We start from the raw sequence: 14077 nt of genomic DNA, 5'->3' as shown, positions 1-14077 counted from the left end.
ATATTTAGGAGAGAAAACAAAGCAGAATGGACAGTCCAAAACTTACGATTTGAGCCAGATAAAAGCATCACTGAAAAATCAGGTTTATTACATATACATTTTGTAGAGGTATTAAGCGACAAGCTAAGGTTGAAATAAAGTCTAGGTAGAAGTAAGCAAAAGTAGTGTAAAATCATTACAAGCCTGCCTAACTGCCTAAATCAAAAGAAGAAATACATCGCGAAAAATATGTTATGAAATAGAAACACCACTTTGATAGCAGTGCTGTTAGAATTGAAGGTAATGAAGCATTTGTAAGACCAGATCAAACAGTCGTAATACAAGCTAAGAACTAGCGCAACGTTCACGAATTTGTCAAGGGTTAGAGCATGAGAGGCATGCCAACAAGTTTTTGTTGTGGTGTGGAACTTTATGAAGGAGTCCTGACAAATAAACCAGGAGGTACTGGTAAGAGAATTACAATTTGCTGCATAAATGAAGCGTTGGAAACAAGTCTTTCAAGGAAAATAGATAAATTTGAGGTAATTTTCAATTACGAAGATACGACCATTTTTAACAGAAATCAAACGTTCTAAACTAAGATCGAAATGAAGCACGCACCCACGTTAATAAAATCGTAAAGTTAGGTCACAGGTGCAGAAAAATCACGAATAACTGACTTGAAAACAAAGTATTTTGATGCAGAAATAATGGACGAGAAACAGATCGAAGGGGTGGGCCAAATCAAGAGTGTTTTGCTAGAGATATAAGCTACATTTGTGTATTAAATATATTACATCAACGTTTTAACAACGCAATACACAGTACTTGCTTCACTAGTAATGCAATACTTAAAGATATAAAAATACCATGAAAATGATAAACATAATATTCATGTTACTCTGAAAAATTCATTTATAAAAGTATAAAATAATTTTCTTTGATGAAAAAAATGCGGGACACATGCGCCTGATAGCTAAGCAGATCAGGAAGGTTGCCTCCCTTGTTGAAATTCATTTTTGTGCACTTTGTTTTGATGCACGAGCGAGAAAATTTTCTCAGAAGGAGAAGCTCAAGTCTATTTGGTAAAGTTTTGACAAATATGTTTCATTTCAAAATCTTATGCTTACCTTTATTTTATGGAAATTGCATCACTTGTTTTAGGACCAAATTTTTTGAAATGAAAATTGCACGAGAGAAGCATGTATACATTTTGTTTCCCAGTAGGCAGTATGAATGAACAAGCATTTTAAGCATTTATGACCAATATGAGTAAGTTTCGTATAAGTATTAACTTACGAAAGTGCAGTTAAGTAATTTTTTTAACTTCAAGCTACAAGTTTTCTATTATGAGCTTATTTTGCTCGAATGTTTTTACCCACAAGGGAGGGGGCAGTACATGCTAGGTGAAAAATATCCCACCTCTCCACAATGAAACATATATTTAATTATATTTTAATATGTTTCATAGGGTGATGATATGTTTTATAGGGTGATATATTTTTACATTTAAACAGGTTTTTTATTGTAAAAATTAAAATAAAATTAGCTGGTAAAAACCCTTTCTCTTTCCTGAAATGTGCCGTCCTCAGGAAAGCATGGGCACTGACATAGACTTTTGTTAAAATTACTCATGATTATCTGCAACATTAACTTCAGGTATTTTCATCAGGGAGGGTCATGCAGTCTGCATCTCCCTTTCATCCAGCAAATTAAACCAATCAACAAGACATCAAGATAATTGTAAAGGGATGATGCCTTTGTGCAATGGTTTGACAGTAGGAAAGAACCTTCTGTAAAAAATACAAAATCTTTGAAATATCTTATTCATTTTGTAGAACAACAAGGCCAAAAACAGCTTTGATATTTTGATTATAACATCATCTAGTGGTCATCTACAAAAGTTGTTCAAATTATTGTTCTGGAAAGAAGGAATGGCTGCACCCTAGGGGGTCATCACTTTTGCATGGACTTGTTAAGCAAAAATTTTAAAAGTCCTTTTGTCTGAAACCTCAAGGCCTAGAGCCTTGTTATTTTAGAATTATAACATTGATTGGTGGTTCTATACCAATATCATTCAAATTATGCCCCTGGGGTCAAAATTGGTCTCACCAGGGGACCTTTTTAATTACATAGATGATAGTCTTTACAAATCTCATTACTCATTATGAGAGATGATCCAAAATAACATACACTTTTGTTGTTGCTTAGACACAGGTGGTTCAAATTTAGTTAACCATATATTGAAACAAATTGGAATATTTAATTAATAAAATAAGATAAAAAAAATAATATACTCATTAAATAATGCAAACATGCCATTTGATTGTATATTAAACCATAGTAACATGCATGCAGCGCATTCAGATATTGCTACACGTGTTCAGTTATATATGCCTCAGTTCAATAAAAGAAACTCATGAGGAAAGCACCAAATGAAGCCACAACACAGTAAGCTGTGTTTATGCTGTTATGTCAAAGAACAACATTCGTAGGAGGGTATTATATAGTAAAGTATTTCAAGCTTGGAAATGTTGTCAGGCTGGCAGGAAATCTGTAAAAAAATTAAGTTATGCCATTATCTCATAAAATTTTAAAATAATAAATTACCCGAAAGGGAATATCCAGTGAACAGAAAACATTTAAAAAAAAAAAGAAATACTGGTTTTCTGATGGCCAGGGCAGCCAAAACGGATATGTAGGTTGTGTTAGAAACATAAATTATGACATGACAAAAGCAAAAGTGACCTAAAATGAGCCGCTGCGACCAGCATGGATCCAGACCAGCCTGCGCCTCCGTGCAGTACGATCAGGATCCATGCTGTTCGCTATCAGTTTCTTTACGTGTTATAGAGTATGTAAGCGAACAGCATGGATCCTGATCAGACTGTGTGGATGCGCAGTCTAGTCTGGATCCATGCTGGTCGCAAACCCATTATGTTGGTTTTGTCGTGACGCGGCTCAAATGTGATGCGCTGCACAAATGACTGATGATCAGTAAATCAAGCATAATGCATTGGATAACGTCAAAAATTAAAAAAAATAGAAAGTAGTGATGACATGGTATTCATACTTAATATCAGTTTCCGATTTATATTTTGAAACATGTACATAAGAAAAAAAACTTACTTACTATCAATGAAATAAATGTCAGCTAAATACATTTAAAGAAGATGGTGTTCTGATCCATTCAGGATCTGTCTGCAGCTACTATAAGAGTGTCACATTGTATGAAAGTCATTTTCCAACAATTCATTGCCATCCAGAGAGAGTGAAATTAATTTGAATTATGATAAAAATATGAACAGATAGTTTACTATTTATTCTAACAGGACCCGCATTTTTCCCTATTGAACATAGAAGAACAGAAAGTGTCTGTTATTATGCAACAGATGCACAGTTTGACGTTCTATATTTAGACATGTGACGTAATCATTATACACGTGACGTAACCACTAAAAATCCGACACGGTGAAAATAAGTACGGAAACAAATCAGGCGCAATTTTGCTTAACAATCAAGTACGGCAACATTTATTTGTTGATGTCGTGTTAGAATCGAAATAATATATCCAAATCAGTGATTTTATCGCTTGATAACATCACTGTTTGTCGTTCGGATGCGTATCATTATATCACTCGGGCTACGCCCTCGTGATATAATTCCTCGCATCCGAACTCCAAACAGTGATGTTATTGAGCGATAAAATCACTGTTTGGGATATATTATTTCTTAAGTAAACAGCATCTAAAAATGAAAAATGCTATCAACAATGTTATTAATTAAACAACAACTTGCCTAATATTTTGTAAGAATATGCCAGACATATTAAAATTCACATTGGTGTTACTTTGTATATAGATATGTTATTAGTTATAAAGATCGTTGACAGGTTATATGGCCCTATATAAACGGCTATTTGTAAATATAACCCGAGCCGTTAGGCGAGGGTTATATTGCAAACAGCCATTTATATACGTCCGTCCGTCCGTCCGTCTGTCTGTCCGTCTGTCCATCCGTCCGTCACACTTTCGTGTCCGGTCCATAACATTTATGAAAGGAATTTGAAATAACTTGGCACAAATGTTTATTATAATAAGACGATGTGTCATGCGCAACAACCAGACCCCTACTTCCAGGGTCAAGGTCACACTTGCTCATTCAAGGTCAACATTGCCTATTTGAGGATTTATGTCGTGTCCGGTCCATAACTTTCTTATCTATGAAGGGATTTTGTAAATACTTGCCATAATTGTTCACAATAATCAGACGATGTGTCATGCGCAAAAACCAGTCACCTACCTTCAAGGTCAAGGTCACACTTGGAGGTCAAATATTAACATAGTCTGTTACAGGGTATATGTCGTGTCCGGTCCATAACTTTCTTATCTATGAAGGGATTTTGTAAATACTTGCCATAATTGTTCACAATAATCAGATGATGTGTCATGCGCAAAAACCGGTCACCTACCTCCAAGGTCAAGGTCACACTGGGAGGTCAAATACTTACATAGTCTGTTACAGGGTATATTTTTAGCTCGACTATTCGATAAGAATAAGTATAGCTATTGTAGTACCCCGAGCGTCGGCGTCGGCGTAACCACTTATGTTAAAGTTTTTGTAATAGTTTAAATATTTTCAAAGTCCATTGACATATAGCTTTGAAACTTTGCACACTTGTTCACCATCATTACCCCAACCTGTAAACAGGAGGAGGTAACTGTATCAAGCATTTTGACAGAATTATGCCCCTTTTTCGACTTAGAATTTACGTTAAAGTTTTTGTAATAGTTCAAATATTTTCAAAGTCCATTGACATATGGCTTTGAAACTTTGCACACTTGTTCACCATCATTACCCCAACCTGTAAACAGGAGGAGGTAACTGTATCTAGCATTTTGACAGAATTATGCCCCTTTTTCGACTTAGAATTTATGTTAAAGTTTTTGTAATAGTTCAAATATTTTCAAAGTCCATTGACATATGGCTTTGAAACTTTGCACACTTGTTCACCATCATTACCCAAACCTGTAAACAGGAGGAGGTAACTGTATCAAGCATTTTGACAGAATTATGCCCCTTTTTTGACTTAGAATTTACGTTAAAGTTTTTGTAATAGTTCAAATATTTTCAAAGTCCATTGACATATGGCTTTGAAACTTTGCACACTTGTTCACCATCATTACCCCAACCTGTAAACAGGAGGAGGTAACTGTATCAAGCATTTTGACAGAATTATTCCCCTTTTTCGAATTAGAATTTATGTTGAAGTTTTTATAATAGTTCAAATATTTTCAAAGTCCATTGACATATGGCTTTGAAACTTTGCACACTTGTTCACCATCATGACCCCAACATGTAGACAGGAGGAGGTAACTCTATCAAGCATTTTGACAGAATTATGCCCCTTTTTCGACTTAGAATTTATGTTAAAGTTTTTGTAATACCTTAAATATTTTCCAAGTCCATTGACATATGGCTTTGAAACTTTGCACACTTGTTCACCATCATGACCCCAACTTGTAGACAGGAGGAGGTAACTCTATCAAGCATTTTGACAGAATTATGCCCCTTTTTCGACTTAGAATTTATGTTTAAGTTTTTGTAATACCTCAAATATTTTCAAAGTTCATTGACATATGGCTTTGAAACTTTGCACTCTTGTTCACCATCATTACCCCAACCTGTAAACAGGAGGAGGTAACTGTATCAAGTATTTTATTTTACTATCAAGCACTAAGAATAGTCGAGCGTTGCTGTCCTACCGACAGCTCTTGTTTGTCCGGTCTAAAACTTTTTCATAGATCAAAGGATTTTGAAAATACTTTGCACAAATAGTCACTTTAATAAGAGGATGTGTCATGCGCAACACCTGCATCCCTACCTCCAAGGTCAAGGTCACACTTAGAGGTCAAAAATTAACATAGTCTGTTATAGGGTATATTTTGTGTCGAATCTAGAACTTCTTCATAGTTCAAGGGATTTTGAAATAACTTTGCGCAAATAGTCACAATAATAAGCCGATATGTCAGGTACAACACCTGCACCCCTACCTCTTAAGGTCAAGGTCACACTTAGAGGTCAAAGGTTAACAGAGTCTGTTATTTGGTATATTTTTTGTCACATCCATTACTTCTTCATAGATTAAGGGATTTTGAAAATACTTGGCACAAATAGTCACAATGATTAGATGATATGTCATGTGTAACATCTGTGTCCCTACCTCCAAGGTCAAGGTCACACTTAGAGGTCAAAGATTACATAGTCTGTTATAGGGTATATTTTGTGTCCAATCTATAACTTCTTCGTAGTTCAAGGGATTTTGAAAATACTTGGCACAAATAGTCTCAATAATAAGACGTTATGTCATGCACAACACCTGCTCCCCTACCTCCAAGGTCAAGGTCACACTTAGAGGTCAAAGCTTAACATGATAGATTTTTAAATTCCGTGTTTCATTTTATTTTTTTAACAAATTTATTGTTACATTTGCAGATCTAGCATTGATCATAATTTTGGACTGAATGTCCTGAGATCCATACCTCAATCTTTTGAAATAGCACAATTTTATGCTTCATATAAAACTCCCGGGGCGGGGGACGTTGGTAACTCTGTTACAAATTCTTGTTTGAAAGGCATTAGTAATACAGCATAAGGTTTTCTAGACAATGCTATTTGCTAAATATCTTAGGTTTTGGCCATGAAATTTAAAAATATAAATAAAAAAAATAGAAAATTTGAATGTTTTTCTTGTATATGATTGCTGAATCACCGTTATTGTCTTTTGATTTTGAAGCTATCAAAGGTATCATCAGGAAACTTTACTTTACAAATTCTTGATTATCATAATAAGATTTTAGACAAGGGACAGTATCCTGAAAGCAATGTTTTATAAGTTACCCTGTATGCCCTTTTTTACTTATTGAAAGAAAATTTAGAAAACTACTCATGCTTGGCACACTTGCTGATAGGAAAAGTAAAATTTGCAGGACAAGGGACATAACTAAGTGATCAGTATTTCTTTAGTTGTGCCCCCTTTCACATGTAAAATAATTAAACCTTTCTATAAATGCATATATCTTTAACATTCAGGATAAATTTTTCATAAGTTCAGAATTAATAAGTTATTCATGTTTTTGAGGAGGGAGTCTTTAACAGAGGAGCATTAATACTGCATGCAATGCATCTGGGGTTTTTTAAACAGTTTCTGAATATTTAGGTATGGCTGATAAAGATAAAACAATTATTGCCATTTTAAAAACATTGTTAATATGCCTGTCCAAGTTTATATGGTCAGTGAACAACTAAAAATCAAAATACATGTAATATGATAGTTTGCCATAATTGTGTTCAATTTTATATTTTACTATGAAAAGATAATGAATAATCCATGTGACCAATGGAAATGTCTATAAATATTGTTCAGAAAGCATTGATAATGTTTGATTCTTAAACAAGAAAAATATTACATACATTCGTATGTAATATAGGTACGATTGCATACTACTTTTTGTGAAGACTTTATGTTTGCTGAATTAAAGGTGTAATGTAAAATGAACAAACATGTCATGATATATTTTATATCTTTAAACATTTTCATGGAATGTAATTAATGTATCACCATATTAAAGTTGCATGCCTTCAGATGAGAAAAATGATTTCAAGGAAATCAAAATATGAAAAGAAAATTCACGGTCAATTGACTGCTTTGAAGTATAATCGCAAAATAAAATTACAGGAAATTAAAAACCTTTTTAATACACTTAAGGTAGAATTTCATTGTAAATCATAGTCAAAGATTTGAGATATGATTATTTATTCATATTAACATCATTATTGGTTATATATTGATAAAAAAAACCCCGAAAGACACAGTTTGTAAATATTTATTACAATAAAATATGAAACAGGTATACGCGCCGAGGTTAGCTATAATTAAAATTCCCGCACTAAGTCGCGGTGGTGCTTGGGATAATCACTTGATACTGTAAATGGCAGCCATTTTACGATACGAATCCTCGGACAGTTTATCCTGTCGAAAAGATATGAAAAAATACTTGCAATTCAAAGTTTGCTGGCTACATAAAGATTATCGATTTACTCTTTGCACACTTTTTCTCTGCCTGAGTATAATAATATTGACGTGTTTTCATTGGCTTAAACCATCACGTTACCAATACACATGTAGGTGTGAACTAATTTCGTGTTCATTAAAATTATTCTGTTAATAGACATATAACAGTCTTATTTACAAATGAATTGATAAAACAACAATCCCAGAAGCATTTAAGATAATAACAATCATTGGAAAAAAATAAATGCATATAAATTGTAAATTTGTGTATGACAACTCAACCCCCTAAACAAAACATAATAGACTCAACCAAAACAAGCGCCTGCTTCTTCACCTAACTATGTAGTTGCATGACCATGATTAGCAATTTAACAAACCAATCTAAGAGATAAACCTATTGTAAAAATAATACTATGACCACAGCAGATTTCGTACAGAAAAACTGGGGCAGTCTATTTATAATTTTTTTGTCATTTTTATATGGAATCATTTATATTTTTCATTATCAGTTATTGGTCAATATCAGTTTTTGGCCGATCAACCTTATTACAGTCAATCTATTGAAATATAATGCTAATTTAACACCACATAAAAGCGGAAAAAAAAAAATTATTAAAAAATATTAATATAATTATTAAAATTAATATATATTAATATATAATTCTGTTTCAGAGCATAGGATAACACAGCTACTGATTGTTTAGAAAGGAAATTAATCATGGAAAAACGTGGCTATAAAAGAAAATACCTAGAAAATATAGTTGAAGAGAGACTGAAGAAAATTAGAAATGAATTGTTTGTGATAGATACTGCCAATGATTCAGATGATTCTGATGCGAAAGAAGATAATGGAGAAAAAGTTGAAGATAACTTCAATGATCAGCATGATGTAATTGATAGTGTTTCTGAATTACTTGACTATGAAGATAGTAGCATTAATGAAAGTGACACTGACTATACTGCATGTGATGAAGATGCTGATGAAGGTAGTGGTGAAACTGTTGATAATGAAGAAGCTGGTGAAAGAATCAGTTCTACATTAAATGTTGTAGTAAAGAAAGAACCAACTGAAATTACAGTTGTTCAAAGACCAATTTTAGGTACAGGTGAACACATGTACTGTCCAATAGTTATTACTGATGATGATATTGATCTAAACATAGAGGAACATGGTTTAGAAATGCTGCCTATTCAATACCAACCTCCTGAGGTAGTTAACCTTGATTCTAGTGACGATGAGGTGTCAGTCATATGTGTTGAACATGAATCTGAAGAAAGACCTAAAGTTCTGAAACCTGACCAGACTGATGAAAAAAATTGTAAAGTTGATGACAATCTTCATGATAATGGAGAACAACATTTGAACTGTCAAAAACCTTTTAGTTTAGATGCAGAAGCAGTGAATCAACATCAAACCATTGACAATGAAAATGGAAGCCAGCAAAACCAAAAAGACTATACCAAAAATGTTTCTGTTGATAAAATGAAAAATACTTTTGATAACTTGTATAAAGAGTTGACAATTCCACAGGCATTGTCAGTATTAAGTTGTGCAAGTAACATGCAAGATGATGATTTTGGACTGATTGAATCAGAAACTATAGAAAAAACAAAGAAACTGCCACCACCTGATTATTTAGGAATTGTCAAACGTAAATTTGATTCTAACAAGGGATATAATGGTAAGAATGGAGGGAAAGAACTTGACGCTCAAAGTAAAGACTGTCCAAATGTTTTGGATGAAGTACAGGTTTCCAAAAGGCCCAGGAAATCCTCCTCTAGTCAGGTAGATTCAATAAAGGACAACAACATAAACCTTAGTATGTGTTATGTAAATCAATATAGCGATGGAATAGAAACTACAACATTGCATAATGCAGGTGACATAGAAGGTAAATATGGATGTGTACGGAACAATGATGATATGAGACGAAATGATACAGAGTATGCATTGGATGAAGATGAAAATAGACCAGGTACTCCTAGTTATATTTTGAATGAAGATAATGAAGGACAAAGGAAGTCTAATAGTTCTCTGACTGTAAATGACAAAGGACATGATAATACAGATAGTGCTCAAAAGGAAGATAAATTAGAGCTAGATAAGTCTGGATATGTTACAAAGAAAGACGGAAAAGAACAAGACATATCTGAATGTGAACCAAATGAAAAAGGAAAAGAACAAGATAAAGCTGAATGTGTATCAAAAGAAAGTGACAAAGAACATGATGAATCTGAATGTGTACCAAAAAAAAGTGATGAAGAACATGATGATTCTGAATGTGTACCAAAAGAAAGTGATGAAGAACATGATGATTCTGAATGTGTACCAAAAGAAAGTGATGAAGAACATGATGATTCTGAATGTGTACCAAAAGAAAGTGATGAAGAACATGATGAATCTGAATGTGTACCAAAAGAAATTAAAAAAGAACAAGATAAAGCTGAATGTGTTTCAAATGAAATAGGAAATGAATCTGAATGTGATTCTCATGAAGATAACATTGTACAAAGTAAGCATGAATGTGCTCTGATTGAAGGTGATAAAGAACAGGATAATTATGGATGTGCTCTGAATGATGATATCGAAGTGAAAAAAGGAGTATATAGCAGTGAAGGATCTAAACTTGTTTCTGAAATCAATAACTCACCACAAGATTCACACAATATGAGTCCTGGTACAAATAAGGATATTGATCATGTTACTAATATACTCAATAAAGTAGAAGGTGAAACTTTCAAGTACCAGGATGAGACCTACTTAGTCATAAGTTCATCTGAAAGTGATATTGAAGAATTTAATAATTTCTCAGATAGGAACAAAGTCAAGAAATTGTACAAAACAGATAAGATCCAAGTGCTTAATGGGTACCAATTAGAAAGAATGGAACCATCAGTTAGTGATCAAGAAAGTGACACTGTATCTCAGAGTGGTAGCTCCTGCACATCAAGTGATGCAACTATTGATAATTCAGTAATAGAAATAGGTGAAGATTCCTGGTCAGAGTCTGAAGCTGAAGAAGAGTTTGGATCTAGTCCCAGGGAAACTTGCATGGCAACCAAGGATACTCATATTGAAGAAGATATGACTTTAGACAAAAGTAAGGCATTTTCTTACGATAATGGGGGTCATTTAAAGAAGAAAAGGGAAAATGAGACATTGGAAATCTCAAAATTGGGTAAGTCAGACAATGAAACTGCAGATGTTGTAACTAATGGTGACAAAAAGACACAGAAAAACATCAAAAAGTCTTTTGAAAATGTTTATGAGCAAAACTACAATCCATGGAAGAATGGGAAACATGCTGACAATATTGATGATAGTGAAGATAGGGCATCAACTAATTCAGATAACAATGATAGTTATCCATTTCCTGAAAATAAAAATGTTGGAATATTTAATGCTGGTATAGAAGCTGAAGTCACAAAGACAAAGCCTCAAAATTTTAATAACATAAAGAAAGGATATAATGAGGAAAGAACATGTATCAAAACAAAAGAAAGTTTATACAGGAACTACAGTGCTAGTACAAAAACTGAATTAAGAACTAAGGACATTTTAGAAGTAGCAAGTGAAGATATCCTGGAAGTTGACCCATTTGATGAAATTGACAGAGCATTTGATAGTCCATTTAAGAACCAAAATAGTGATAGTAACAAAGATAAAACAACCACAATCAGACTTCCTTCTGTCAGAAATTTGAGGCCAGATGAAAGGATAAGAACCAGATATTCTAGCTCATCGAGGTGTTACTCCCCTATTAGGTACAACAAGACAAGATCAAGATCATTGGATGAACTAGATGACTACATTTACTCCAGAAGGTTTGATGTTACTGAATCAGAAGGCCACTGGTATGAGAAATATAAACAATATGACAAGAGCATTAATAATCTTTACAATGTCAATGAAGAACAAAGAAGACCTAGTGTATGGGAAAGACTTAATTCAGGTAGAAATTATACTTTAGCTGTAACAGTTCAGCCACTTGAGTCTGAGTCAAAAAAGATGAGGACCGCTGAGGATCATATTTCACCTGAAATGACACCAGTTAAACGCATAGTGGTTGTGAAACCTAAAGGTGTAAATGAAAGTAAGAGATATGACATGGAAAACAGGAAACTAGATTCTGGAGATTATGATGATGTGCAGGCGCCTACAGATTCATTGCACCCTATACCAGTTGTAAAGACGGTTAAGCAAAAAACTGTTCAAGAAGGATTTTCAAATAGAAAGAAATCATCATCTCCATCTTGCATTGCTCCTTTAAAGGAAGTGCAGTTGTCAAACAGTAATTTGGAGTTACCCAAGACATTATGGCCTGGCAATCTGAACAATAATACTTACAGACAGAAAAGAATAGAAATTCAACAAAATAAAACACAGACATTTGATTGGCTAAATTTTGGAGAAGTGCCACTCAGGAATTCAGATGATTTATCAGAACCAACAGCAAATCTGGCTCAGTCTCGTTCTGAAATTTATTCTTTCAGTCATGATCCTTTTGAGACATCAACTGATGTTGGTGAAAAGCAAAAATATGTTTCCAAAACTGATGAACAGCCTGTGATTCTTACTAGAGAGAGCCATGAAGCAATCAGAGATTCAAACTTTGATTCTGAAGATGCTTGTTCATCTGTAGATGGTGAATTTACACCTTGTAAAGTACCATTGAATATGAAAATTAAGTTGAGAAGGTTTTTAAGGTGTGATGAGTGTGGCCATGAGTGTAGGAGGAGGAAATCTATGGTGAGACATTTTAAAAATACAATTCACAAAAGTGCCAGCCTCTATGAGTTGAATGATGTGAATGCCTTTGAAAAACAGGAGAATTTTGTTGTCAATAAGATACGTCCTTTTGATGAATTAGTACACATTTGTCCTTTACCAGGATGTGAGTCTGTGTTTCTCTGTAGAGCAGATTGTGTTTATCATTACCAGAGACATCATATGATGACGGACCAAGTTTATTGTACTGCAAGCATTCAGAAGGAAGAGCTATGCCGTTTTAGATGTTTTTATTCCATGTTGGAATGTAATGTCTGTGGGAAAATGTTTGCAGACGGCATAAACCTTGATCATCATAGCCAGAATAGCTTGCATCAGTTGTTTCACAAGTATGAAGGAACGTTTAGAATTTTCGTCTGCCACGGTTGTCATGAATATTTCACAAGCTTTATTTCTGCTGTTGATCATAAATGCATGAAGAAAAATCCCACCTACATAGCACTGCGTCTGCTTCATGTCTCTAAACAAAGCAAAGAAATATGGGTCAAAGTTGCCAAAAAGTGGACCAAAGTCAGTTGTAAGTCAGATACAGTTTCTTGATTTGAAGGGCCAACAGTGTTATAATTACATCAGCAACAGAATTGAATTTAACATTTGAATAGTTTTAAAGTTTTTTATTGAATGTCAATCAAATGAAATGACATTATAAATGGACATCATTTGAAAGGTAATTGAAGTTGAGGCTATCCAGGAAACAACATTTTTGAGGTCAAGTATACAGTTAAACAGTTAAAAAGTTTATGGAATGTCTACTCTTCTTCAAACTATATCTACTTATGACAGTGTGAATGTTTATATAACTAAAAGATCCAAATATTTATCTTAAAAGGACACCTAAGGCTAAAGGATAACTTTTGTTGAAGGACAGCTTTTGTTGAAGGACAGCTGTTATTGAATGTTCAATTTAAATGAAAAGTTGAAAATATTTCCATGATACATTAATTTTGTAGTTTATGATTAATGATATATTTACTTAATTAAAATTGATGTTGTATGAAAAAAGAGTTAAACAACTGTGAAGATTACATTTTACATTTAAAGATTAATGTCAACAATAATAGTGTTTATTGAAAGATTAAAGTTAATGTTGGATGCAAATGTTGAGAGGTAAATTTACATTGAATGTCACCCAGTAAACAAAACTTCACAAAAGAATCAAAAACTAAGAAAAAGCTTACTGGTACATTTCAAAAAAAAAAAAAAAAAACAAAAAACAAAAAAAAAAAACATGAAAG

The 14077-nt window shown here is 33.4% G+C and overlaps 1 protein-coding gene across 1 annotated transcript; it reads left to right on the top strand.

Annotated features, from left to right (window-relative positions):
• Nucleotides 1-8771: 8771 nt before the first annotated feature.
• On the top strand, nt 8772-13382 carry LOC132740245 (uncharacterized). Its single transcript, XM_060728109.1, has one exon. It carries the CDS (start codon nt 8772-8774, stop codon nt 13380-13382), a length of 4611 nt encoding a protein of 1536 aa, XP_060584092.1.
• Nucleotides 13383-14077: the final 695 nt, after the last annotated feature.

Source organism: Ruditapes philippinarum, unplaced genomic scaffold (genome assembly GCF_026571515.1).
Source record: "Ruditapes philippinarum isolate M1 unplaced genomic scaffold, ASM2657151v2 ctg3114_1_1_1_1, whole genome shotgun sequence".
In the NCBI taxonomy this organism is placed as follows: Eukaryota; Metazoa; Mollusca; class Bivalvia; order Venerida; family Veneridae; genus Ruditapes; species Ruditapes philippinarum.
The sequence above is the reverse complement of the archived record's forward strand: the minus strand, read 5'-3'. Positions and strand labels throughout refer to the sequence as shown.

Coding starts and splice junctions, on each gene's coding strand:
- LOC132740245 (XM_060728109.1), top strand. CDS start 8,772: ATGGAAAAACGTGGCTATAAAAGAAAATACCTAGAAAATATAGTTGAA.